The following is a 26,593-nucleotide window of genomic DNA, read 5'->3' as shown; positions in this document are numbered from 1 at the left end:
CTTGATCCTTTAAGATAATTTCAAACTGAAATTTGCAATAATCTGTTAAAATTTGCAATAATGTCAAAAAAGAAAATATGATTAGATAAGTTAATAACGGTCACAATTACGAAATAATGTTATGTCTAATGAAAGTAGACATCTTTCATATAATGTAGTTAATGCGAATTTATATGAAATAAAGTAATTCAACAATTTGAAAAATCGATCAGCTTTATAGTATACCTTACTCAAATAACATTGATAACAATTTCAAAGTTTACTAATAAATATTTTGTAAAATAACTTAGAAATTGGAATACGACGGTAATAAAGCGACTATTGCAATAATTTTCTTATTTTTCTATTGAAACTTCATTTAAATTGCAGTTTGTTTTAAAATTTATACATTTAGTGAAATATCAAAATAATATATTAGAGACACCTTATTAACTAGGTTTTAATAGTTAAAGAAGAATAATTGAAGTGTCATAGTTATTTAAGAGTATGAGAGGAGGTAAAAGAAAAGTAAAAAACGCCGCTCAAAATGGTTGAAAAAACATCTAAAAATAAAAGAGGACGGCTATTTTAGTGTGAAACGAGTATTTTTTTTTATATATAATTATTGGTTAGGCCACACCAATTTGATTAATAGTTCTTCGGACAAAAGCTCCAAAAAATATTGGACGAGCGAGCAAAATTTCTTTGTTTTTAAATATTTCTTGAAAAAGAGGGGTTTTTTTAGGCGAGTATTCTACAGGTGAAACGAGCGGTATAATTTGTTTAGAAGTTGTACAATGTATGTAGATGTTATAACTGGATTATTTCATAGAAAAACGAGGAGCAACATATGTTCTAATGCATATCATTTGATTTATTGGTGCCTGTACCATATCAGACTTTCTTGTCTCACTGTGTTTTATGTAAATTTGGTTATTTTTCAAGTAAGCTTTGTCTATGTGAATTTTCATTCAAATCCATGTATATATTTAGGAAGCATAGCAGATGCAGTTTTACAAGAGGAAGTATCATAGTTAGTCATGTTGAATACAATTAAAATATGTGTATGTATCTAAAAAATATGCCTCTGAAAGATATTTGATAGTTTTCATTATATGGTAATGATTGTTTATTGTTGTAGTTCAGTGTTTCTGTTGTTCCGTTGTTTTCCTCTTATATTTAATATGTCTCCCTCAGTTTTAGTTTGTTACCCGGATTTGTGTTTGCTTAATCGAATTATGACTATTGAACAGCGGTATACTACTGTTGCCTTTATTTATAGGCTGCTTGACATCCAGTTGAAACTATTCATGCATATTTAGGATCAAAATAATGAGTGAGGTGAATATTTCTGCTTTGTACTAAAACACATCCTGAGTAAGATACTTATATTGCTATACATGAAGATCCAAATGTATTAAAATACTTGTCACCGCATTCACATTCACTTTTCTTACTGAGCAAAATACTCACCTTTTTGCTCCTAAAAGCTGTAAAGCGTTTAAACTCTTTGGCTTGACTAGAAGTGGTTGAACCAATTACAGATCCCTAATTATTATGAGCATGCCAATCACAATACGGCATCACCTTGGTCTCGTTGGAATCTCTAAATTCCCCCCAACAAAAGAAGAGTTATGCTTGCAAGGGGATATGGGGTTTCATCAACATCAAATACTTCTGTGATTTTTTTTTAAAAGTTCATGGAAATTTACAATTCATTTCATCCAAACGATAGATAGGTCTATGTCTGTTGAAACAAGGATCGGGGGTGACGATGGTTCTAACAAATATTGTGTTTGTGGTCATCAATCGAAAGATTTCTAATTTTTGCATCCTAAAACAGGTCTTTAAAGGTAAAACGAGAAGCATTTCAAATAACAGTGTGTTCAATAACTACTTGTCCACGGCATTGAGCTGACACAACTGCATGTTGGCATCCCGATTTTTGACCTTTTATTTACAAATCGATTTATTACACGTGCGTTTAAAATGACAGGAGTATTATTTGCAACAGAAAAGCGTCCATGTGAAAAAAAAATGTTCAGGGAGAAACTAATTTTGGAGCGGCATGCAGACCAAAAATTTGCGGAAGCGGTAATTATTTTTTTTAATTGAAAAGTCAATTTCTCCAAAACAGGAGCGGGAAAATCCAATGAACTATTAATCAAATTGGCGTGTCCTTATTAGTTAGCTTTTGATCGTATCTTCAGACTTTTTCCTGTTTTTTCACCAAAAAGCAGGCAGGTTTTATAGTGTATAAATTATTAATTACTAATTATTTGTAAACCACTGATCATTGTATCTTTAACCAATGTAAATTTATTAAATAAATTCATGGTATTCAATATGTTTCGAATATTTGTTTTTATAATAATGATATTAGCAGTATCGCATTAAATTATGTTCACCGTTCGAACTCATATTATATGATAGGCAAGCTCCTGCCGACCCATTATAAACACATATGACATAAAGCAACAATCAACAACAACTAAATTTCAGGCTCATAACTTGGGATAGCCACATATACAATGCAACCGGGTGTAATATATTTCGGGCGCTCAATCCTCTCCCTAATCTGGGACAGTGGTAAAACAGCACAACATAAGAACAAACTATAAAAATCTGTTGAAAATGGCATATCAGAGAGGCGAAAGATACCAAAGGGATATTTAAACTCATAAGTAAGAAGAGAAAACCGATTAAAAGACAAATAACATTACACAAACCACAACAAAGAAAACTAAAGACTGAGAAACGCGAATCGCATTAAAAACCGGATGTGATCACAGGTGCTCCAAAAGGGTAAGCAGATCTTTCTCAACATGTGGCAATCGTTGTGTTGCTCGTGTAAGTGCTAACCCCGTGATGAGTCTAATTTTGTATGTGACATTTGAGGAGAAGAGGACGGGACTGGTTAAGACATTTGGAACATATCTGTCGTCATCTGTATAAAAGATATTCCATAACGGTCAACCAACTCGTGATGCCAAACTTAATATTTTCGAAGGAACTATTTCAACTTCATCACTTGGAACTTTTGGTTTAATAGCTTCCTTGTAAGCAGCAACCCTCTGTCAAGGAAATCATGATAGGAAATCTAAGCTCTGGAATATCGTATCAACTGGGAGATATATACTCTGCGGAAATGTTGCTACATAGAAATGGAAAGTTCACAATCGGGAAGCTGAATTTTTTTTTTTTTTTTTTCGTAAAGTTTTGTTCTCAACCAACCCTCATTGTCAATTTCTAGATTAAGTCAATGTGTGAGGCAGATTTAGCTGTTTCTGTTTCAATTGTTTGGGATAGATGCAATCAACATAGTCACCAAACGTTTTGTGAAACGCGAAACGTGAAGTTCAAGGATAATGCTAGCTTCTCTTCATTCCTTCTAGGAAGCTCATGTATGAAATTAGCCTCATATGAATAAAGTAACAAGTCGGAAAGTAAAGCAGCAAAGTTTGTTTCCATCGGAATGTCAATAGTTTGTTGAAAATCGTTTCATCCAAACGTGATAAATATGTTGTCATTAAAAAATCAAGCATCTGGATACTGTCAGTTTCAGAGAAAATTTTAATTGAATCACAGTGTTTTTTACAAAGTACAATGTATCCCTCCCTAAATCAAGGTACTTGTATCTACGTTTGCCATTATTTTTAATGAAACAAGGAAGAACAAATTCTTTTAATTTGTCTCTTAGTTTGAAATAGGGAAGACTTGTTTAAAGGCTACAAAAACGTTTTAATACTATTGCAAGAAGAAACAGACTTAGATTGTATGTAATATCTTTGGAAATTTTTTAGTATTATCTGATTCAAGCCATCCCTAGCGTAGACAGCTTCACAATAACTTTTAAGTCCGGTTTAAAATGTTGATAAAATTGATGTTACTTCTTTAGAAAGAAGTTTCGTGGAGCACTTGGAATACCGGAAATATAACGTTTTTTGTAAAGACACACTTATGCTTGGTATCCAATACAGGGAAGGAAGATCCATTTCTTCCTCTTTGGTTAAATTTTCAAATGAACAAAGTATAGACCTAAGTTTATTTTGGATTTCCATCTTGGTAAGTGTCGTAGGGGTACAGATGGATGTAGTCCTAACCTGTACAACAGTTAACTTAGAACAGTCCTTATTACTGCTCTCTAAGTTATCTTCAGATATCTAAGCAGACCTACAAGTTAACTCTATCCTTATCAGACCAGACCTGTTTTGTTGGGACTGCTGTAGACCAGACCAGAGGACAGGTCTGAGGAAGCAGATTTGTCCTCCGGTAGGACAGGTCAGCTTGTACACACCAGACCTGAGGACATATCCTCAGGAAAGGTCAGCTTGACCAGACCAGACCTGTGGACAGGTCAGCTTGACCAGACTGTGGACAGGTCAGCCTGACTAGACCTGCGGACAGGACAGCTTGACCAGACCAGACCATTGTACACGTCTGCTGTTAACTGTCCTGTCAATCAGTTTTAGTCATGGGTCTGCTTTTTAATTGGTTCTAAGGATATATCTTGTTTACCAAACTTGTTGATACATGTATGTATGTATGTATGTCTCCGGTACCTTTTTTCTTGTCTGAATCTTGATATATATCGTGAATTAATTTAGGTTCTAAAAGTTCAGGATTTGTGCCGTTAAAAATCCGGTTTTACCACGTTTTTATGGTAGTTTTAGTGTAAAATCAGGGAATTCCCTGACCGATTTACATAAGTTTCTTCAATTAGTCGAGAATTCGGCTTTGTCATTTCCAAATGTTTAATCTGTTGATATTAGGAACTGTTGACGTTTAATACATAAGATTGCTATATTCTTCTATGACAACCTTCTTTTATGGTCTATAGATATTATAAATATTAAAACATATGAGACCAGGAAGTGCACAGTTGAATGGCAGATTCAAAATTAGATAGATATGTTCTTTGTAAACTCGTTGAACCTTTTAATAAACTTATTATTAAAGAATATCAATTTAATACCATTGATTTTGTTTTGTGATATTTAAACATTACTAAACTTGTACTGCTATACACCTATGAAAACGTATGTTCCTACATCTGGTCATTAGTATGTACTTATATTTGTGCATTGCAAAAGATCATGCTTTTCTCAAACTGTTTATGGCGTCTTACACTTAATCCTTTGAATGTGTATTCATTGATACGTAAGTCTGGGAGAAAATGATTTGTGTATTAGGTGCTATTAGCTTTGAACTTCAGTAACTGTAAGTTTTCTTAGATCGGTGCTTTGTGTATTTTGTCTTTATGTTAGTTGTACTTGTGCTTCATGTCGATCTGATGATTTGAGTCAAATAATGTTTATTGTTTGTTCTTATGATGTGTTGTTACACTACTGTCACAGTTAAGGCGATCGATGATCGCTCGCAAACAGGTTTAAACCAGCAACATTCTATATATACCTGTCCCAGGCCAGAAGCCTATTGTTTAGTGATATGATTTGGTACTGTCATTCATGTTTGTTTTTCGTTTATTGTTATGTCATAAATCGGGCCTTTGACTTTTCCGTTTGAATTGATTCATAAAGGCTGAACATTTACTTTTACCATCTAGAGATTATGCAGATATAAAATGGTCGTTCTATTGATTAATTATTGCTTTTGATTTTCACACCTTAGTGGATAATTATTGCTATTCATATTAAATTGATATAAAGTCAGTTTAGGTCACTCAGTACTGATACTTCTAAATTACATTAATAGAAACAAATTGTATCACTTACCATTTCTTTGATAATATTTTGTGCTTTAGTTAATGAAGAATTCTCTAGTAATACTGCAGAAATTTATCCCATGGAGACCCCACCGGAATCTTATGTGACTATCCCAAGCATAAAATTTTTTGGTTGTCGTTCTTAACGGTCTTTGGTCTTCTATTTCACATTTTGATATTCTGAATCCCTTTGATGGCTTACTCAACGGTATGTTTTTTTTCTCGTTGTCGAACTCCATTCGATGATCTATAATTGTTCACATCCTTGTCTAATTGTATTTGATGGATCTTTGTCTCTTTTTGGCAATCATACCAAATCTCTCTTTAATTGAAACGGATTTCGGTACATTCAGAGATTCAAAAAAAAGGCGAAAGATACCAAAGGGACATTTAAACTTATAAGTCGAAAACAAACTCTGACAACGCCATGGCAAAAAAACATTATTCACAACTAATTTGCTATAGATCAATTTAAATATTTCAATTTTAAGCTGAACCTTTTACATATAACAAGTCATACAAGTTGTTAATATCATTTGATACTGATTTCAATTAGTACGACTAGTGCTTCTTGAATAATAGGAAAGTTCCGAGAAAGTTGTTGTTTCAATTTGGAGGTTTAAATATTCGTATCACGTGACATTTTTTCTGAAAAAATTTTACACGTTCGAATTAAGCGAATGAGATGCTTTAAATAGATTTGCAAACTAGACTTCTCAATTTGTTCCCATCTACCCAGATAAAAACTCGGAAGCTGATTGTTTGATGCTGAAGATGTATTGATTCCAACTATGCATATATTGCTGATGTTATCACGTCATTGTTCTATGTAAAATGAAAACGGGCACGGGAAGACAAATTTTTTGGGAAGTATTTGCATAGTTTGCTAGAAACACACAAGAATTTAGTCACATGCAAATGGATATAAGCATTACAGTAAAAACCATTGAAGGCTAACTGCATTCAGCATTAGTTTTTATAGAATTACATCACTAATAAAGATTAACAATACAAAGAATATGACTCAATTATTCCAGAAGTGGCTATGTGTATGAATTATTGACATTGTTGAACTACGAACAAAATGCGAGGTTTTTGACCACGATTTGGGGAGATTTTACTTACAAATAAATAAATTTAAAAATTGACCGATTTTTCTGCATATACAATTCCTTCAACAGAGATAGGGAGGTGTCATTTTTATTTCATTGTATTGCATTCGCAATTGAACATTTTATTTAAACGATTGATTAGTTGAATATTTTTCTTTCATTATAACACGATATACAAAATTATACACTTTGTACATTTAATGTTAATTATTATTCGAACTTCAATTGATCAAATGGTATTACAGAAAATAATATTCCCTTTGATGATGTCACTATTTATATGCATTCAAAGCATGCATTTACCATGAACTATATCTATGCAGATCTTTAACAAAGTCATGAATCTTATTCTACTCCATTTCAAACCGGTTGGATCTTCTTTCTATTACCAAACAAAAGACTTAAAAAATGTATATAGATATGTTAAAAGATACTTCAATTCTAGCATAACAGTTAATCAGTAAATAGAATTTAAATGGAGCTCCAAGGCAGAACGATGGGTTTCGATGAAAGAAATTTTAGTGCATACCTTAACAGATCATACAATGACGAGTTTCCTCTGCCTCCTGATATTTGTGGAAAACAGAAGCATTTTAATGGATATTTACAGCCTTGTGATCGCTATGAAAAGGGCAAATCTTCTAACCATGATTATCTCAGTGTACAGGGATCCATCAGAAATAATTTGCAACTTGATAAAGTATCAGATAAATTTCCGGATTTGCAACGCAGTAAAGGAGAAACTATGCATCATAACAACAAAGAAGAGTTTAATGAGTTTGATGATATTCGAATATATTATGAAATAGGAGATTCAACAAAACTTAGAACGACTGAACATTCAGACGTAAAAGGTTTTGATCAAAAAGAATATGTAAGTGATTTACAAAACTTAATATGTGTTTCATTTTTACCCAAACCGTTCTGAAGGACAAGTGTTAGCCATTCGCATCGTTTAACGTCGTTTGTTTAATTTCACAAACATCTTACCTCTGAAACTTTCAGGTCAACTGCAACCAAATTTGTCCACCATCATCCTTTCCGTTAGAGTAGAACCTAGTTAAGAATATTGTGTCGAATGACCACGCTGGCCAACATAAATGCCATAAAAGGCTATAATGGAATATAAGGATAAAACAAGTATTTTGTTCATATTTAACTATTTAACATAGCCAAATGTTATTCGAAATTCTAAAACCATTTTTGTATAAGTGGCTATAAAAAAATATAAACATATAAATATTAACCATATATATGGCAAATGAATTAATAGCAAGAAAACAAATATGAGTGTATTACAATTTCTTGCTTGCATGCTTCACTATTATGTAAAATTGCCTCCAATAACAAGGAAGATGAACCTGTTTTTAGATGTCATGTTAGTGCCTATCAAACCCATATTATATGTTCAATTTGTACAAAAATGTAATGAAAAAAGATGATTTGCAATTTCTACGCGTAATTGATCAAATTGCCAAAGGTATTCTGGTGAATAACAGCGATTTGTAAATCAAAATAAACAATGATTCCATAAAACATACAGAATTTTCTTTCTCAGTCCTGTGACTTTTTGTCTAATTAAATTTGTGACTTTCTGTCCTGTAACTTTCTGTTTGCTTACTAATTAGAATATGAGAGATCACTTCTAACCTCTCATTAGAACCGTCAGAATAATCTGTCATAGAACTGTTCTAAACTGTCCTAGAACAGTTCTTTCTAGAACTGTTCTACCCTAGAACTGTACTAAGTAGAAATGTCAGAATCAGTTCTAGGTAGAACTGACCAAATCAGTTCTAGGTAGAACTGTCAGGATCAGTTCTAGGGTAGAACTGTCTAAAACTGTTCTAGGTAGAACTGTCCAAATCAGTTCTAGTCGTAGAACTGTCAGCAGAACTGACTAAATCAGTTCTAACCGTAGAACAGTTCTAAATGACGTCACTGCAGTTAGAGAAATGTTAAAACAGTGCTGTGATGAGAATTTTTTAATATATATTATATTCTTTTGACTTATTTATATTTAAGACAAAGAGTTCTTAAAACTGTTCTATGGATAGAACTGACTAAATCAATTCTAGCCGTAGAACTGACCAAATCAGTTCTAATCGTAGAACTGTTCTAGTCGTAGAACTGTTCTAGCCGTAGAACTGTTCTAGTCGTAGAACTGACTAAATATTTGTTCAGTTCTAGGTAGAACTGTCTAAAACTGTTCTAGTGTAGAACTGTCAGGATCAGTTCTAGGTAGAACTGTCTAAATCAGTTCTAGGTAGAACTGACCAATTCAGTTCTAGGTTAGAACTGTTCTAGCTAAAACTGTCTAAAAGGTGTCAGGATGACAGTTCTACATACTGTCCTAGAACAGTTCTCCTGACAGATTCTGATAGATTTGATGAGAGGTTAGAAGTGATCTCCACTGTACATTGTCGGAAAATATATTTCTTATTTGTACAAGATATAGAAACTGAACGAAAAGCGAGGCTCGCCGAGCTTTTCTACGTTTTGTAGCGAGTACAAATAGATTTTATATTTTCAACAATGTGCATATGTTTTTATCCTGCAATTTATACCCGGTGCTTTACGGTTTAGTTGTTTAAATACAAATAGTTGTCTCTGGTTTTTCAATATTTTGCAAGAAATCTATATAGTTTAAACGCAGACGGCGAGGACCTCAAATTGAACTGTCACACAAATAGGAATATTCACATTACAGTTTGCTCAATATGAAAGTGGAGTAATAGGATACTTTGTACAAGTACAAACAAAACAAAAAAGTATTTGTATACAATTAACTGATTGCAAGATAAAATTAATTGATCAGTAGGAAGTCGTTTGTAAAGTCGCTATTCCAGAGTTTGTTATTTTTTCCCTGATATGTTTCAGCTACAAGCTTGCAGTAACGTATGTTAATCATATATAAAAGCGCTCAAACAACTCTTATTCTTTAATATTAATAAGTGGAATTTTTGATATCAGAAACTTTTTTTTGTTAATTGTGAAATAAAACATATTTATTCATATTAAAAATTAATTTGTAATATAAAAAAATAGAGAATAAATTTCACAACGGCTTGCCATATCGGGGCCTTTTATAGCTTACTAATTGGTTTTAGTTTTGTTTATTGTTGAAGCCCGTATGGTAATCTAAATATGCCTTATTTTCTATCTTCTGTCTCCGATGGGTAACCTTAACAATAAATATCGTTTAAGAATTGTTTTCACTTAAGGAGAGAATTTACGATATTAAAAATTACGAACGAGTCATTGAAATGGTGTCTAAACTGAAACATTGACAACTGGTTAGATGGTAAGACTCAAGAAGATTAGCACGAAACATGTTTTACAAGTTGCTAGAAATTATGCGATTGTCTGATTTATCAAAGTATGTATTTATGGTTATTCATGTTGTGTTGTTCTAAGGATAGTTATCGAATTATTTAAATATTGTTTGTTCTGACGTTAGAAATGACTAAGATGTTTTTTTTTCTTTTTGTTCTCTACCAGTGGCGGATCGAGGGGGGTCCGGGGGTTAGAACCCCCCTTTTTTTGACGACCAATGCTTTTATATGGAGGCATATGGTTGGAACCCCCTTTAAAAAATGGCTTGATCCGCCCTGTCTACTCATAAAAAAATCCACTATTAAGCTAAAATTGTTTTTTTTATTTGCTTACCAGCGAAAATGATACAACAACAAGACAGCTGACTATCTTTTGTTAAAAATTACTTGTTTTTTCCGCCGCTTGAGTTTTTTCTCGCTATGAAGTATAACCATACGTCATTTGTAGATGTAGTTTTTTCTCTTTAGCTTTTTTACCTTTACGAATCAAATAGTCGGCGTTTGAATTGTTAATGCCTATCCTAGACGGCTTCCATAGCTTTCTATCGCTTAAAAGAGTAAGTACACGAGGGGTTATAATTGACCCTATGATTTTCATCAGGCCAAACCCCACTAACTTTTATATAGAAATAGGGTTTTTTTTAGCACATCGCATTAAAACATAATGAAGTAATGACTCCTCAAGTATGCATTATGTTTTGTTGAAACGTCAGTTTTGGTAAAATTTTCAATAATAATTAGCAGTTTTTAGAATAATTTACTTTGGCCGTCACTCGTTATCCAGTTTTGGTTTCTACGGATTCAATATCATCATTGGCAACTTTTCTTATGACGAAATTTGTTTAACCTAGGATTAAGGCTTTTAAAATAGATTCATTTAACATCCAAATTATGGCCATTTTGAAATTTCATGACAATATGACTTTTTGGCTCTCATTTTGGATTTCTTTCACAGGGTCCTATTCAAGCTATATATTATCTCTGGTCATCTTTGAATGATGTTTGCGTTTTTAGATCTTGTCTAGATGTTATTTATCGTTGAATTTCATTTATATTTTGATATATTTGAAATAACACAGGCTTTTATTATAGGTACTAAGACCATCAGACGACTACTGCCAAACGCAAGACAAAGAAACAAATAAACCATCTAGAAATTCTCCTTGTTCGGCCTGCAGAATGGTTATTCTTGTTACGATAATAACAACACTCCTGATTGGCCTTGGCTGTGCAGCTTATTTCTTATTCCTCAGAAATATCAATGAAAGTTTGTTTATTTTAAATTGTTAGTTCGTATCCAGATCTCAAACGTGTACTGATAAGGTTTTTACCTACAGAAATATGTTCTGCTTTATATCAAGTAAATTCATTTCAAGTTCAGTAAATTTTTAATGAACAAAAAACTGTTCTAATTATTATTTTAATCATACAAACTTAAATTCAGTAGAATTCTAGTTAGGTTTCCCAATGGTTACTGGTGAATTTAAAATGAGTCGTTATAAAATTCATAAAAAAATATCTGTGTACGTAAAGAGACAAATAATTGGCGACTCGTGATTTTCATTTTGATACATTGTTAATAAATTGGAAAAAAAACACAAAAAATCGTGCGTCTGAAATACCCTACTAGATCCATCTTCATCGAGAACGTTCAAACTCAACAATTTAAAAGCAAAGTAATGAATTCAAATAAGTAGACGTACATGTGCGCATCCCATGGTATGAAACACATTCTGGATTATATGGGTAATATTAGGCTTGTTAAAATTAAACAAATCTGTAAGTTATATTAATATTGTTACCTCGTATACGTTGCAAATTGGACATTTTAATGCTTTTGAATATCATATGTAACTATTCGGTTACAGCTTACTGAATGCTTAATTATCTTTTTAAATATCCAAATATTTCACACGAATAAGCAAGTATGTAACTTTAACTAGTACATTTTGTTGATATACGAACACATGTTATGCTTCTATACATTTTCTATTCATCATTCGCCTTTGAACGTTAAAAAGTGACGTCTCAAGTAGCTACTTCTCTAGAAAAAAGAGGACATTTTGCTAACACTACAAACCAGTAAAAGTCTGAAATGGCCTATATCTGTACTCGACTGTACTGATTTTTACTCGACCAGTCTGAATTGGTCTGAATTTTACTCGACATTACTCGACCCTAGTCTTAACTATACTCGACTGTACTGATTTGTACTTGACCCTTTTTTTTGCCATTGAAAATAGTCTGAACTATTACTCGACCAGTCTGAAACAGTCTTAACCCATTCTCGACCTATTTTTTTCAGTCTAAACCATACTCGACCAAAGGTCTGAACAATACTCGACCAGTCTGAAACATACTTGACCAAATAACCTCTACTTTTTCTAAATTTTAACTGTTAAAATAAATTTCTTTTTAACTGACATGACAACAGCCACAATAAAATAAAGATATATTATAAAAACAGATTTTTACATTCTTACATCAGATTTATCAAACAGAGATAGTTAAATCAAATTATCTTATATAATAATTTAATTATATTAATTTTAAAGTTTTAGAGTTTTTTTAAAAAAAGATTTTCTTTTACCTAAAAACTACACCTATACTGAGGGTAATTAAACCTTATTAAGGTGCTCCTTGTTTGGCATGTGTTTTTTTTTTAAATTAATTTTCCTAAATTCCTAAATAAAAACTACATAGGTTTCATGGTTACATACAAAACATGTACAATAGTTATATAATTATCTTTTTAATGAGGTAACAACAGCCAACTAAATCACTGAAATTGTTTAACCTTATTTTAGAAATATATCTATTATTATAATTTGTGATATATTATATACAATATAAATCAAAAAGGGATAAATATTAAAGAAATTAATAAAATTGTTCTTCTGATTAGTGGTGAAGTATAAAGTAATACCTCCTGTTTGGGGCAAACTCATGAAAAAGATCACACCTGGTCAGAGAGTATTAAATTCTAAATAACATTCATTCAAAATTGTAACATCCTGTGAAACTTAAATCGTAAGGCCTTTTGAATTCACTAGATAAGTAATACACGAGTTTAAGAAAAATAGGGCTTTCTTTTTACCTGTAAAACACACATGTACTGAGGTAGCTAAACCTTATTAAAGTGCTTCTTGTATGCCATGTCTTTAATTTTGACAAAAATTATTTAAATTTAATTGAAATAAATTTTTACTGTAACTTTGGAACACATTTCCTTTTTTAAAAGTTTATCACAGGATTACTATGGAAGTTCTATTATCATGATTATATTAAATTCTTGGTTTAACAAAACTAGAGGCTCTAAAGAGCCTGTGTCGCTCATCTTGGTCTATTTGCATATTAAACAAAGGACACAAATGGATTCATGACAAAATTGTGTTTTGGTGATGGTGAAGTGTTTGTAGATCTTACTTTACTGAACATTTTTGCTGCTTACAATTATCTCTATCTAAAAAGAACTTGGCCCAGTAGTTACAGTGGAAAATATTTTGTAAAAATTTACAAAAATTTACAAAATTTATGAAAATTGTAAAAAATTGACTATAAAGGGCAATTACTCCTTAAGGGGTCAATGGACAATTTTGGTTATGTTAACTTATTTGTAGATCTTACTTTGCTGTACGTTATTGCTGTTTACAGTTTATCTCTATCTATAATAATATTCAAGATAATAACCAAAAATAGCAAAATTTCCTTAAAATTACCAATTCAGGGGCAGCAACCAAACAACGGGTTGTCAAATTCATCTGAAAATTTCAGGGCAGATAGCTTTTGACCTGATAAACAATCTTACCCCAAGTCAGATTTGCTCTAAATGCTTTGGTTTCAGAGATATAAGCAAAAATCTACATTTTACCCCTATGTTCTATTTTTAGCCATGGCGGCCATCTTGGTTGGTTTGCCGGGTCACCGGACACATTTTTTAAACTAGATACCCCAATGATGATTGTGGCCAAGTTTGGTCAAATTTGGCCCAGTAGTTTCAGAGGAGAAGATTTTTGTAAAAGTTTACGGACGACGGACGCAGGATGCAGGACGCAGGACGACGGACGCAGGACGACGGACGACGGACGCCAAGTGATGAGAAAAGCTCACTTGGCCCTTTAGGCCAGGTGAGCTAAAAAAGGTGTCATTTTTAAAATTTATTAACTTGCTTTATATGCTATTTTATACATATTTTAATAAAAAAATGTTCACTGCATTATTAATTAAACTCAAGTGGCACCATAAATCTAAGGAGGCTTAAGTTAATGGTGAAACTTGTCCAGTAACCATAAAATATATCTGAAACATTCAAAAAATTTTGAATAACATTGAAAATATTAGTCACAATTCAGTTTTGAGATTATTTGATCAGCTTGTTTTACTTTTATTTTAAAGGTGATATATATGTATGTATATAAGATTAGTGTTGATGAATATGGTGATGAAGTTATATTATGTTTATTGTGAAATTTTGGTTTCAATGCTATATTGAATACATTTTTAATTTCAAATTGTTCAAATTTCTAGCCAGGGGAAATAGCTGTTAAAAGCAGTTCCTAAATTGATGAAATACAATAGATAGATACAAAAAATAGGTCTAGGTTGGTTAAGACTTGGTCGAGTATGATTCAGACTTGGTCGAGTATGGTTCAGACTAGGTCGAGTATGGTTCAGACTAGGTCGAGCATGGTTCAGACTAAGTCGAACATGGTTCAGACGCGTATAAAATGGTTAAGTACTGGTTGAGTAAGGGTCGAGTACAAGTTCAGACTGTTAAGTATGGTTCAGACTACAGTCGAGTATTATCAAGTAAATTTCAGACAAATTCAGACTGGTCGAGTAAAAATCAGTACAGTCGAGTACAGATATAGGCAATTTCAGACTTTTACTGGTTTGTAGTGTAATATACAGTCTAAAAAAATATTTGAAAAAAATATGAATAAAAGGATATTTGGTATATACGTCAATGAGACGGCATGTCGCCAATACAAAAACCTTAAAGACAAAGTTGGTCAATAAACGGCGTTCAACGATATGCAGAAGGTCCATAAATTATTTCGAGGAGCTAATTAAAGAACAAAGACTATAACCACTATTTCATTACCACAAATTTTCGTAAAACAACAAATTAAGTTAAAAAATTCAAACATTAACAAAGTTACAGATTAGGGGCTTGAGTGCCACTTTACTTCACTTTAGTGTTGAAATCTCAACCCGCTTCTGTTTTAATTTTAACCAGTAGAATTATAAAAGATACGTCTCAACTACCATATAAAGTATACAAATTTGTTAATCAAAATTCTTGTTCAATCCGTAATTACACCTTGTCAATGTGTAATGTCCATCGAAGGGACATCATACGTTTTTTAATAAATACATGTACTACATTTCCTTTCAATATATGACTTAAGACTTTCTTTCATAGAAAAAAACGAAGATGTGGTATGATTGCCAATGAGACAATTCTCCACCAGAGACCAAATGTAGAAATTTGCAAATATAGGTCACCACACGGCCTTCAGCAATCAGTAAACTCCTTACCGTTAAGTAAGATATAAAAAGCCACGAAATTACAACTGTAAAACAATTTGATTGAAAAAACTAAGGGCCTGATTTATGTACAAAACAATTAACAAAAAACAAATATGATATACTGCAACAAATGACAACTACTGAATTACAGGCTCTTGACATTCGACATGCACAAAAAGAATGTGGTGATGTTAGTTGACGTCTAACCCTCACTTTATACCTGGAACAGTTGTGCAACAGAACATCACAAGAACAGACTGTACAAAACAATAAACAAAAAAGAATAATGATAAACAGCAACAACTGACAACCACTCAATCGCAGACTCCTGACTGTAGATAGGCACATATAGAATGTGGCGGGGTTTAACATATAGGCCTTTTTTTCAAAAAATGTCCATGTTTGACAACTGGCAAATAAAAAAAAATATAATGCTGAGAAATAAGTGATTTAATTGTACATGTCAATACTCTAACACTAGTATAAGCTAAATACAAAATATGAAACCTTAAATTGAACGGTAAGCTTGACAACAACTCTGTAAAAGTGAACATGATTTACCAAGGAGTCCCCTTCACAACGATTTTATAAGGCTCTACCATGCTAGAAATTAGAATTTAAAGGTATTTTTTCTTCAAGAATCTGACAAAACAAATGCTTATATACGGTGTAACTATTTGATTTGCAATTTTAACTACCAGAAATATTTACAATTGTCCACTGTGTAATGATATATGTCCCATATATGAAACACTCTTTGTCCACTACGTCTTTTATTTTTTAAAGAAATGTTGACCTCAAATCATAAAAAAACGTGGTGTTTATGAAATAAAATGTATTGTCTAAAATAATGACCATAAAACATGTGTCTGAGAAACCGCGTGTAACCACAATGACTGCTAACATGTAAAAACGTCAACTGCGCTACGGACTATAACCATTTACATGTTAGCAGCCATGAATTTGTTGTTACACAAGGTTTCTCAGATACATATTTTTACATGTTTTTATGATTATCGTCTTCAACAATACATTTTATTTCATTAACTCCACGTTTTATATGATTTGAGGCCAACATTTCTTTAAATAAAAAGACGTTGCAAAGTAGACAAGTTAACAAGTACGCTATCAATAGGACTTACAAATTGATTTAATGCAGACGAATTTTATCATCAGCATCCATAAATGACCGCCATTTTACTAAGTGAAGGTGTATTAGTGGCAGGTAAAAGGAAAGTCTACCATTTTACTAAGAGAATGATTATAATTTTGCCAATTGTTTGTTGTCTTTGCGAAGTGGACATTTTTTCATGGACGCCACTTAAAAGGTTACAAGTACAAATATATTTGAGCTTATCTAAATATTTGAATACTTTTTGTAAGGTTCAAATGAAGCTCTAACATTGAAAAAGGCGCCAAAATAATTGGTAAATTGTATGAAATTTTGAAAGTTTGAATAAACTTTCAAATGTTGACAGATCGTTTTTGCTGTTGTTGTGCCCTTTGGTCGCATATTTTCAGAAAGTCCTTACCACAAACCAGACAAAAAGTGTTGCCGTTGCCTTTAATAAGTACAATTTATAGTCTGAGACAAAAAAACAATTATATGATTTTATTACAATTTAAGCCCTAGACATAAAAAGTAGATTTTTTTTTTAAAAAACGCCTATATATGCGGGCGCCTAATTCTCTCCCTAATCTAGAGATAGTGGTGGAAAAGCACAAAATAAGAACGAACTATCATATATAAAGCAGTTAAAACACATCAGTTATAACCAAAAAGAAACAAAAATAAGTAAGTGCTATTTATGTTATATTTCAGACGATAAAACTAGTACATCAAACAATACCCAGCATACGTCAACGACTGTATCAGTTACTTTTGGAACACCAATACTCAGTACAGAAGCGTCAACAGATACCTTTACAAATCCACCTTCTACGCTTACAACATCAACCGATCAGGTTTTATCATCAGCAAAAGGTACGTTGTATATCTAGAGCCAAACATGTTGACATGCAAAAAAATAACAAACATGTTTTCTTCAGTAAAACGGATATATGTGATTTATTCAATAATATACAAAACACCTACATTTTTCGCCTAGGAAATATTCTTATTGTCAACAAATTGATAACGTTCTGGTTGATTGTTAGATTGGTTTTTGGTGTTTATCACAACCTTTTGACTTATTGGTTATTTCTAGGCAGCAAGTTTTTATTGGTGGGGGAAGTTGAAATTACCGGAGAGAACTACCAACCTTCTCAAGAAAACTGAGAATCTTAGATTGGGGTTCACAACCTCAGTATTGACATGCTTGTGAAACAGTTGTCGAACTGCTTAGACTACTCAGACACCAAGGTTGCTGCTTGCTTTCTGAAGCTTATGTCTAATGTTTTGATGTTTCATACCGGAATTAAACCTATGACTTTAAACTTTTCATGTCCTAAAGACAAAAACTACTTTTCGCGGAATAATTTGTTTTCAAACTAAGCGATGTTTTTTCCTATAGAATAATACGTTATACCACTCGTGAGAATTAAATATCGTTTGATATCAACTCTAGTTATTCAATTTAAATAATAAAAATAAAATATGGAATATCAGGGCTCGTTACGAAATATAGTTCTTGTAATATCGTACAAGTGAACGCAGTCGTCTAAATATGTTTATTTCATCCCACACTCATTCATTCAATCATGTAAGTTAAATATAAGTAAATACTCACATTTTGGACTATTGTTTCTAGTGTGTTTTGTTTCCCATGGAATGATACAGAGTTTTGATAATCCGAGGAACATTATATTTTGTTTATACAAAGATCTTATAACTTTCCTTTCAGAGAGTAGCTCATCACAAGCACCAACTATGGAATCCTACTGTAAGTACGGAAACTAATAATTTTCTACACCAGCAATAAATTACCTTATATGTATTTGGCAAAATTTTTCGGAATTTTTGGTTATTAATGCTTTTCAACTTTAACCTTCAACTCCTTTGATTTGAGCGTTACTGATGGGTCTTTTGTAGACGAAACGTGCGTCTTGTGTACAAACTTTTTAAGCCTGCTATCTATGATGAGTTTATTTACAACCACTGGGTAGATGCCACTGCTGGTAGAGGTTTCGTCCCCGAGGGTATCATTAGCTCAGTTGTCACCACTTCTATGTTTACATGCATTATCCTCGATATGGTCATAATTATAAAAAAAATTGTTGATTTTTTTCGAAATTCTAAGTATGTTCTACCTAAGGAATAGATTACCTTAACTGTATTTGGCAAAACCTTACTGAATTTTTTTCTTCATTGCTTTTCAATTTCATACTTATTTGACTTTTTTAACTCTTTTTGATTCGAAGGTCACCGATGATTATTTTGTAGACGAAACGCGTGTCTGGTTTACACAAATTTTAAGCCTGGTATCTGAATGAGTTTATTTCCAGTGGTTGGTTTTTTAAAACTGCTGTTAATTAGTCAGTTTGTTTTTTCTTTCGACAACATGTTCTGTATCTGTTCTTCAACTTACGGTCTTTTATTCCCCTTGGTATCGTCCCACATTTTTAGATGGATAATATATCCGTTTTTGTATTAATCCAATACGATAAAGGGTGTGAAATATTTATGAAGCGGACTTAATTCGAATAAGATGTTTATATTGGTTTAATTCGCAATGTAATTGTAAACAAAATCTTTCTTTCATTTGCATTTAGGTTCGCCTACTGGTAAAACGATTTTGCAACTTAATCCTGATCAAATAGCTGACCTTGAAGTTAGCAGAAATTTGTTGTTGCATAGTTGCGAAGCCGACGTTGGTTACCCAGCAGGAAACCTGAGCATTGCAATTTTGAAGTCAGGAGAGCTGGAGTTCAGAAAATTAGACGTAATTATTGAGAGCACAGAGGACAACAAGACATCATGCGAAATTCATAGAAAAGTTAATTTCAGAATAGTATTTACATCTGACATGGAGAAGGCTATCACCAGATGTTCAGTAATTAATAAATACTTCCCAGATTCTCCAGCATTTTATTCAAATAATGAAACAGTTTTTCTTATACCAGGTAAATATCGTATGAAGACTATCAAAATGAAATACAAATACTGATGATGAAAATTACCAAAAACATGAAAATGAGGTTATTTTGCAAGGTTATGCAAAGTTATTGGATAACTTTTTCAGTGGTTTACTCTTCTTTCCATTGTTTTGACTGTTCATGCGATCGTGCTTTATCATTTCTGATCAAATTGAACTTAATAGATCATTATCCTTAATCTTACCAATTACTGTTTTTATTTTACTCTTTATTAAAAAAAACGTTGCGTTCATGTGAATAAATTTAAAGGTTATCAGTTTAGTTTTTAGTTAGTTATTTGAATATTGTCCTTTATTGGTACTAACATTGATATTATTTTGCATTGTTTAGTAGAAAACAATACTTGTATTGCTGCGTGTATCCAGACATTAACACTTATTATTATACCTTACATATATTTCAAACAATTCTATTGGGTAAAACGTTATCACGTGACATGGAATAATTCAGTTAATTTTCATTCAATGCAAGGAAGAACGAATAACCCTAAAAATTTACACCAGCGTTGAATAACCCTATTATTCACCGGCGAATAACTTTTTTAGTTTGTTGATTTGTACTCATGAAAATGACGTCACAGACGTAAATAAACAAAATGGCAACGTTCAAGTTACAGGAAGCCCATTGATCGAGAGAAGAGGAAATAAGGCTTTTGACATGCATCTTGTGCCGATGATATCTCTAATAACGGTCCTTTTCAGGGCCATCAATAGTTTACAAAAAGAATCTACCTTTGTTGTACATACGAGAATTCTAAGACACAAATTACATGTATTTTTGAACGTCAACTTGTGTTTGTTACTGACTCAAGTAAGGGTAAGTGCTTTTACAATGATTCAAAATGCCCTTCCACTGTTAGTTCGGTATAATAAAACAATTGTGGCCCCTTAGAAGCGATGAATATCCAAAATTGTCAACCCTTAAAAGTTATTTCACTTCGGGCTGCGCCCTCAGTGAAATAACCTTCTCGTGTTGACAATTTCGGATATTCACCTTTTCAACGGGCCATAATTGTATAATGTCCTACATGTTGTCGAAAGTCATATTTTGACATTGCACAATGGCATGCTATTCTCAGACAGCTTATGATTCTCCACACTATAGCCGTTGGATGTTTCGATTGATATTTATGTTTGGGTAACCTGAAATATTTGTTAGATGACATGGGGTTTAAACTAGTTTTCAGTAACTGCCAGCACTCTTGGGTTGTTACTTAGTGTTGCTGGTTCTAAGTGTCTTTTTCTCTTTTGACGTTTTGCTATTTATTTTTTATGTCTTCTTTTCATAACAGAACAATCAATAGTTTGTTTACGCAGGTAACCATTCTGATTTAAAGTTATTTCTAATCCACAATAATATAGGTTAATGATACTGTCTTTTAAACTATGTCATTTTAAAATATGCATGCAAATACATAATGTCTTATAGTCGTTATTTATCGAGATGATTGTTTTTAAAAGGTTCTGAAACTGACATTTAATAACATGTTAATCTTTTCTGCATATTGCTTTTAAGATTTTGAAAAATAATGTACATGCAAAATCTAAAGCTTTTTCCATTCACCAACTTTCGGAATGTTCCACATTTTGCTTTTATGGAAATTTTTTTCTATTACAATTTACTTTTTTTGTAACTATTCAACAGAACGTTTTCTTATGAATTTATGATTAATAACGTCCTACCTAAAAAGGACAAACATTGAGCCAATCTTTTGTGACGATGCAATTTTATCGGTCAATGAAATTTCTGATAAGTATACATAATTATAACGTTATTCATTTTATATAGCAAATGTAAAATACTAAGAAAGAATAGATCAGACCTATAACCTTTCTTATTACCAAGTCATCGTTCTTGCAACTTGTGATGGACGGAAATGAAACAGAAAAGTCAATCGAAAATTTCACACGGGATTGCATAAGTTTTTTGTTTATTTCAACTCGTAATAAAAGACTTTATCTTTTTATGCCCTTTAATACAAAAATACAATTACGAAATTGTAGCTTATGCATCATATGTCCAAATGTGAGAGGGGCGTAAACAGAGGCAACAAGCTGCAATGGCGTATCTTCTATCGAATGGATGAAACTTTGTTTTTTTTTATCTTGACTAATGCTGTGTTAAATGTCAGCAAATTAACGTCATCGGTATTGGACATGCTAGTTGTTTAACCTTATGTTGAAGCGATAGAAATTAATCTAAATGCATGCCCGCCTCTTAAACAATTCGAATTGTCTTTCTTTAAATAGAACATTAGTTCATCACGCAATGTTAGAAAAGAATTCACTATTTGATAAAATCATATTATGATGTAGTTTATGTATATTTACAACAGAAAATTTTTTCCAGGTGATGCGTGTAAGGAAAACAGTGTCTCTCAAAGCAACCGTGTGCATCCTTCAAACTGCCATTATTATATTGAGTGCCAGAATAAAGAACCTTATGGTCGAGCATGTCAGTACAACTTTTGTTTTGGAATATATACAGTAGAAACGTGCAGTCCTTGCAATGATGTTACATGTCCAGCAACAAGTAAGAAAGTGTCCGCTAAAAGAAAAACGACTTTAAGATGTGGTGATGAATAGAGACACAACACATTATGTTAGACCACTTTCAACTCATTTTTAGATGATTTCATTTGATAGCGCACATTTATGTTGCAGATTGTTTTCAAAGTAAAATCAAATATTTCCGAAATGCAAGAAAAGCCAAATTCTTTTGCAAAGAACAACAAATTATATTCAAATAGCATGTAGAATGTGTCAAACCATCAGGATGAATAAGACAATAGACATCAACAGTACAATAAACAAACAAGACTTTTATAAAGTTTAGATTACTTTAAAAACGTTGAAGCTTTACAAATTTCCATTAAAGATAGATGTCAAAACAAGCATTCAAATTCAATGTGAACAATGTAAAATTTCGACTATTTCTTTTTGATATACTTTCAAATTATTTCGTTTTGAGCATCAGTGAAGAAAAATTAATTGTAGAAGTTCGCATCTGCTGCAGTAACAATAATACCTGTAATTTTATTAGCTATATAAAAAGTGGATTTCGTATAATTAACAAGGAGATACTTATCCGCTATGCAGAGACCAAATGACGTAGATGAGAGAAACTATATGTCATCGTTTGGCCTGCAACAATAGACAAAAATCTTTACCGCATAAGACACTGATAAAAATAAAGTGTAAAGTAGAACGCCAACGACCTGATTTATGCAAACACAAATAACATTGAACAAATACGGTATATATCAACCAATGTCAACCACTGAATTATAGACTCCCGACTTGGAACCGTCCAAACAAATCTTACAATGTTAAGCATGTTTTCGAACGCTGAACTCTATTCTAACCTTTGTAAGTGATGAAACAGCACAATATAAGTACGGTTTATAAAGATCAGTTTGAAATGGCTTGATAAATTAGATCGGCACTAAAACCACCAAAAGACATACGATTTCGCACAGTTACTGAAAGCTAGTTTTATGCTTTGTAAAATAATATTTTAATCTTTGGCATGTTAATGAAAAGTCTTGTTAATATCCTGTATTTTAGAATTCTGATTGGTTATATATGGAAACGGAAAGAAATAGTGAAACTATTCCGATTGATATATTACTTTTATTTTACCTCCTTCAGAACTAATAAGACCCCAAAAAATCTACTAACTGATTTATATAATAGAATATAATATCAATGTATTTGAAAAAAACGATGTTTTATTAATGTTTGGTTTTCCAAAATCATGAGAAAAATATTCATGCATAATGATAGAAAATTTCGTTTCTTTTTAAAGGTATCTCCTGTACCAATACGACAGTTGTTCAGCAGGTAATATGCAAATTAAACATGATAGAATCAGATCATATGTGAAAAGTACACACTTTTTAAACAGGTATCATTAGTAAATAGTTTGTAACTCCAACCAAGCTAAAGCATTTAAGCAGATGTTACGAAACAATGAATGTGCCAAATCTATGTTGATTATACATTTCCAAGATAACATGTAGAAACAAGCTCTCAAAAAGCAGGTGTTTTCCCTATGGTTAGGAGTATGGCCAATTCCCCTTAGCTTAATTTTGTTACACTCAAAATGTCAAAAACATTGTCATTTCTTACTGGAAATTGAATATGAAAAAGTCTTTACTAAGACAATAGTGATCAAATCTCGGAAATCGATAAGAACAAAACAAGTTCAGGTAACCAACAAGAACTGAAGAGAACGCCTGAACGGCATGAACTCAAAACGGAGCAAAACCGGGTGCGTCTACAAGGTGAGCGTCTCCAGCTATGCATACATCACCCGCCATCCCACTTTACACTCAGTCAAAATGTCACAAACGGTAAAATTATAGATCAGACAAGGATACTGGTATATATAGAACTGCAATTCATAATTTATCAACTAAGGTTGTTATGCAATGTAATTAGAAAAAAATATATTTAATCCTTGTATTTATAATGAGATTATTTAAAACCTTTTCATACGTTGATTTGTAAAATTTAACAGCAATGGAAAAAGGGTGTGGTGAAAACTGTTAAGGCCATATAAGTATTCTAAAGTTCTTAAAATTAATTTATTAATTCCTTTTGCAGCAGAACAAAGTTGATATGACAATACATTCTGATCAAGTTGTTGGTCTGACTTCCCCAAGAGCTTCAAATCTACATATTTGCACTGGTTTTATTGGCAATTTAACGGGTGACATAAAAGTTCAAATAAAGTTGGCAGGAAACGATAATTATCAAACAATCATTCCTATATATACAACCTTAACAGACACAACAGAAAACTGTGGAATTAAAAGAGTCCTCAAGTTTTGGATTGGATTCACTGTGGCTATGTACAATGCAACCATTAGATGTAGAGTAACAAATGGCCTTTATCCGGATGTATCTCCTATCTATTCTAACAGTGAAACTCTTTACCTGGTTTCCAGTAAGTAGAAATTTATAGGGGATAAGTTGTATGTTGCACCAAGATAAAATAAAACAAGCAAAGGAGACAATCTGGTTAAAATCGTTTAGGCCTTACCGAATCTTGAATGAGTAGCAAAAATAACGCTGTTACATTTTTTTTTTTTTTTTTAATAAATTGGGTGCAAGGATATTTTTTTAATTGTTAATAAAACAATACCCTATACTTTTTGCGTACTAGTAATTTAAAATCCTCATTTTGATTAGTAGTGAGTTTTTTACAGTTTTATTGACAGCGTTCACTGCACTACTAGTACATATTAACATGACGGAGGCGCGAATTTTTGTTACACACATAAAACTTGTAAACATTATAAACAATCAAATGTTTTTTACAAAAATAAAAGTATAAGAAAAACCTTGTTTGCACATTTATAAACTCCGAAGGAAATACATACATTTATTATAAATTTTTCTTTAAACACAATTAAACCAAACAATGCAAAATCTAATACTGGGATCAACAAAGGATCATAGTTTTTTAGTTTTCAGATCTGTAGTTTACAAATAATGTCATTTTTTTAAAACTAAAATATGTTTACAAAAGACAAAAAGATGAATATGGATTGAAAAGTGTGAGACACATATTAATAATCTGTTTTATTTAGAATAAGGATTTAATGTAATTTATATTCCAATTGTTGATATTTTTCGGGGGTTTAGTGGTAGGAGGATTTTTTGAATAAACATCCTTACCTGGTAAGAACTGAAGAAAAACATCTTACATAAGACAGAATGAAATTGAATATTCTGCACCAACAAAATGCAGAAAATAGTATTAAACGGTTTTCTGAAGCCCGCTCCGGGTGCGGGATTTTGTCGCTGTGTTGAAGAGCCATTGGTGGCCTTGGGCACTTTTCTGCTCTTTGGTCTAGTTGTTGTCTCTTTTACAGATTCCTCATTTCCATTCTCAATTTTATTCCCATGACATCCCGTCTCATTAACATGCTCTTAACAAAGTGAAACAGACACGACTGAATCATATCCTGCCAAAGCACCCGAAAGAGCACCTTATCCTTAATTGTCTGTGTAGTTGTTTGTAATCTGTTTGCGTTTTTGATTTAAATCTGTTTCCTTTGGCCTATTTTTGTTAATCATCGAATTATGCTATCTGATTATATTTCGCATTGTTAATAAACGTATATGTTTATCGAATCTTGTACTAGCATTACTCTCAAATAGTAGAAATCTGTCTACTTTTGAATTAACATTAATCCTAATAATCTTATAATATTGTTTTACTAAAACTTCAGATGACTTTTGTAACCAGAATTATAACGGAACCATAGAAAACAGATATCATCACCCAACAACCTGCCACAGATTTGTTACTTGTGTAGCGAATTTACCTTACATTACTGCATGCGCAAGTGGTCTTTGCTTTAGATTAGAAACAGATCGGTGTGATTTTTGCTCCCTGGTAAAAACATGTCCGTAATGAAACCGAACACTTGAAACTTATTTTGATTTTTCCCTGCAGTGTTTATAGAAACCAGTTTCAAAATATGCTCTTGTTTATTGTATATCCCTATCTAAACATTGTACTAGTAAAATGCTATATATTTATTTACGTTAACATTATATTCAAAACAAAGTTAGACTAAACTCTATATTTGTAGTGTTAGTTTGAGCAGATTAATTGTATATATATTTTAAGATATGTATTAGACAATAATTACCTTAAAATAATCATTTGGTTTATAAGTATTTTGTTTTGTGTTATTTATTAATTACATAAAGCTGAAACTTGTGTCTGTACTTTTGAAAAGGTTTTACTTTACAACTTACTAATTTTCTTTTTCTTACTATTTGTAAGCCGATGTGTATTAA

General features: G+C 32.0%; 1 protein-coding gene across 1 annotated transcript; it reads left to right on the top strand.

The window, feature by feature from the left end:
- Positions 1-7,164: 7,164 nt before the first annotated feature.
- LOC127738487 (uncharacterized) lies at positions 7,165-26,513 on the top strand. Its single transcript, XM_052249769.1, has 9 exons — positions 7,165-7,690; positions 11,241-11,415; positions 17,503-17,664; positions 18,524-18,562; positions 19,392-19,742; positions 22,125-22,307; positions 23,583-23,617; positions 24,383-24,725; positions 26,017-26,513. The coding sequence occupies exons 1-9, from the start codon at positions 7,292-7,294 to the stop codon at positions 26,199-26,201; spliced, it is 1,872 nt and encodes a 623-aa protein (XP_052105729.1). The 5' UTR covers positions 7,165-7,291; the 3' UTR covers positions 26,202-26,513.
- The last annotated feature ends 80 nt before the right edge of the window (positions 26,514-26,593 follow it).

This window comes from Mytilus californianus, unplaced genomic scaffold (assembly GCF_021869535.1).
Source record: "Mytilus californianus isolate M0D057914Y unplaced genomic scaffold, xbMytCali1.0.p SCAF_4, whole genome shotgun sequence".
NCBI classification, from domain to species: domain Eukaryota; kingdom Metazoa; phylum Mollusca; class Bivalvia; order Mytilida; family Mytilidae; genus Mytilus; species Mytilus californianus.
Note: the sequence above shows the minus strand (reverse complement) of the source record. Positions and strands in the feature narration are given on the sequence as shown.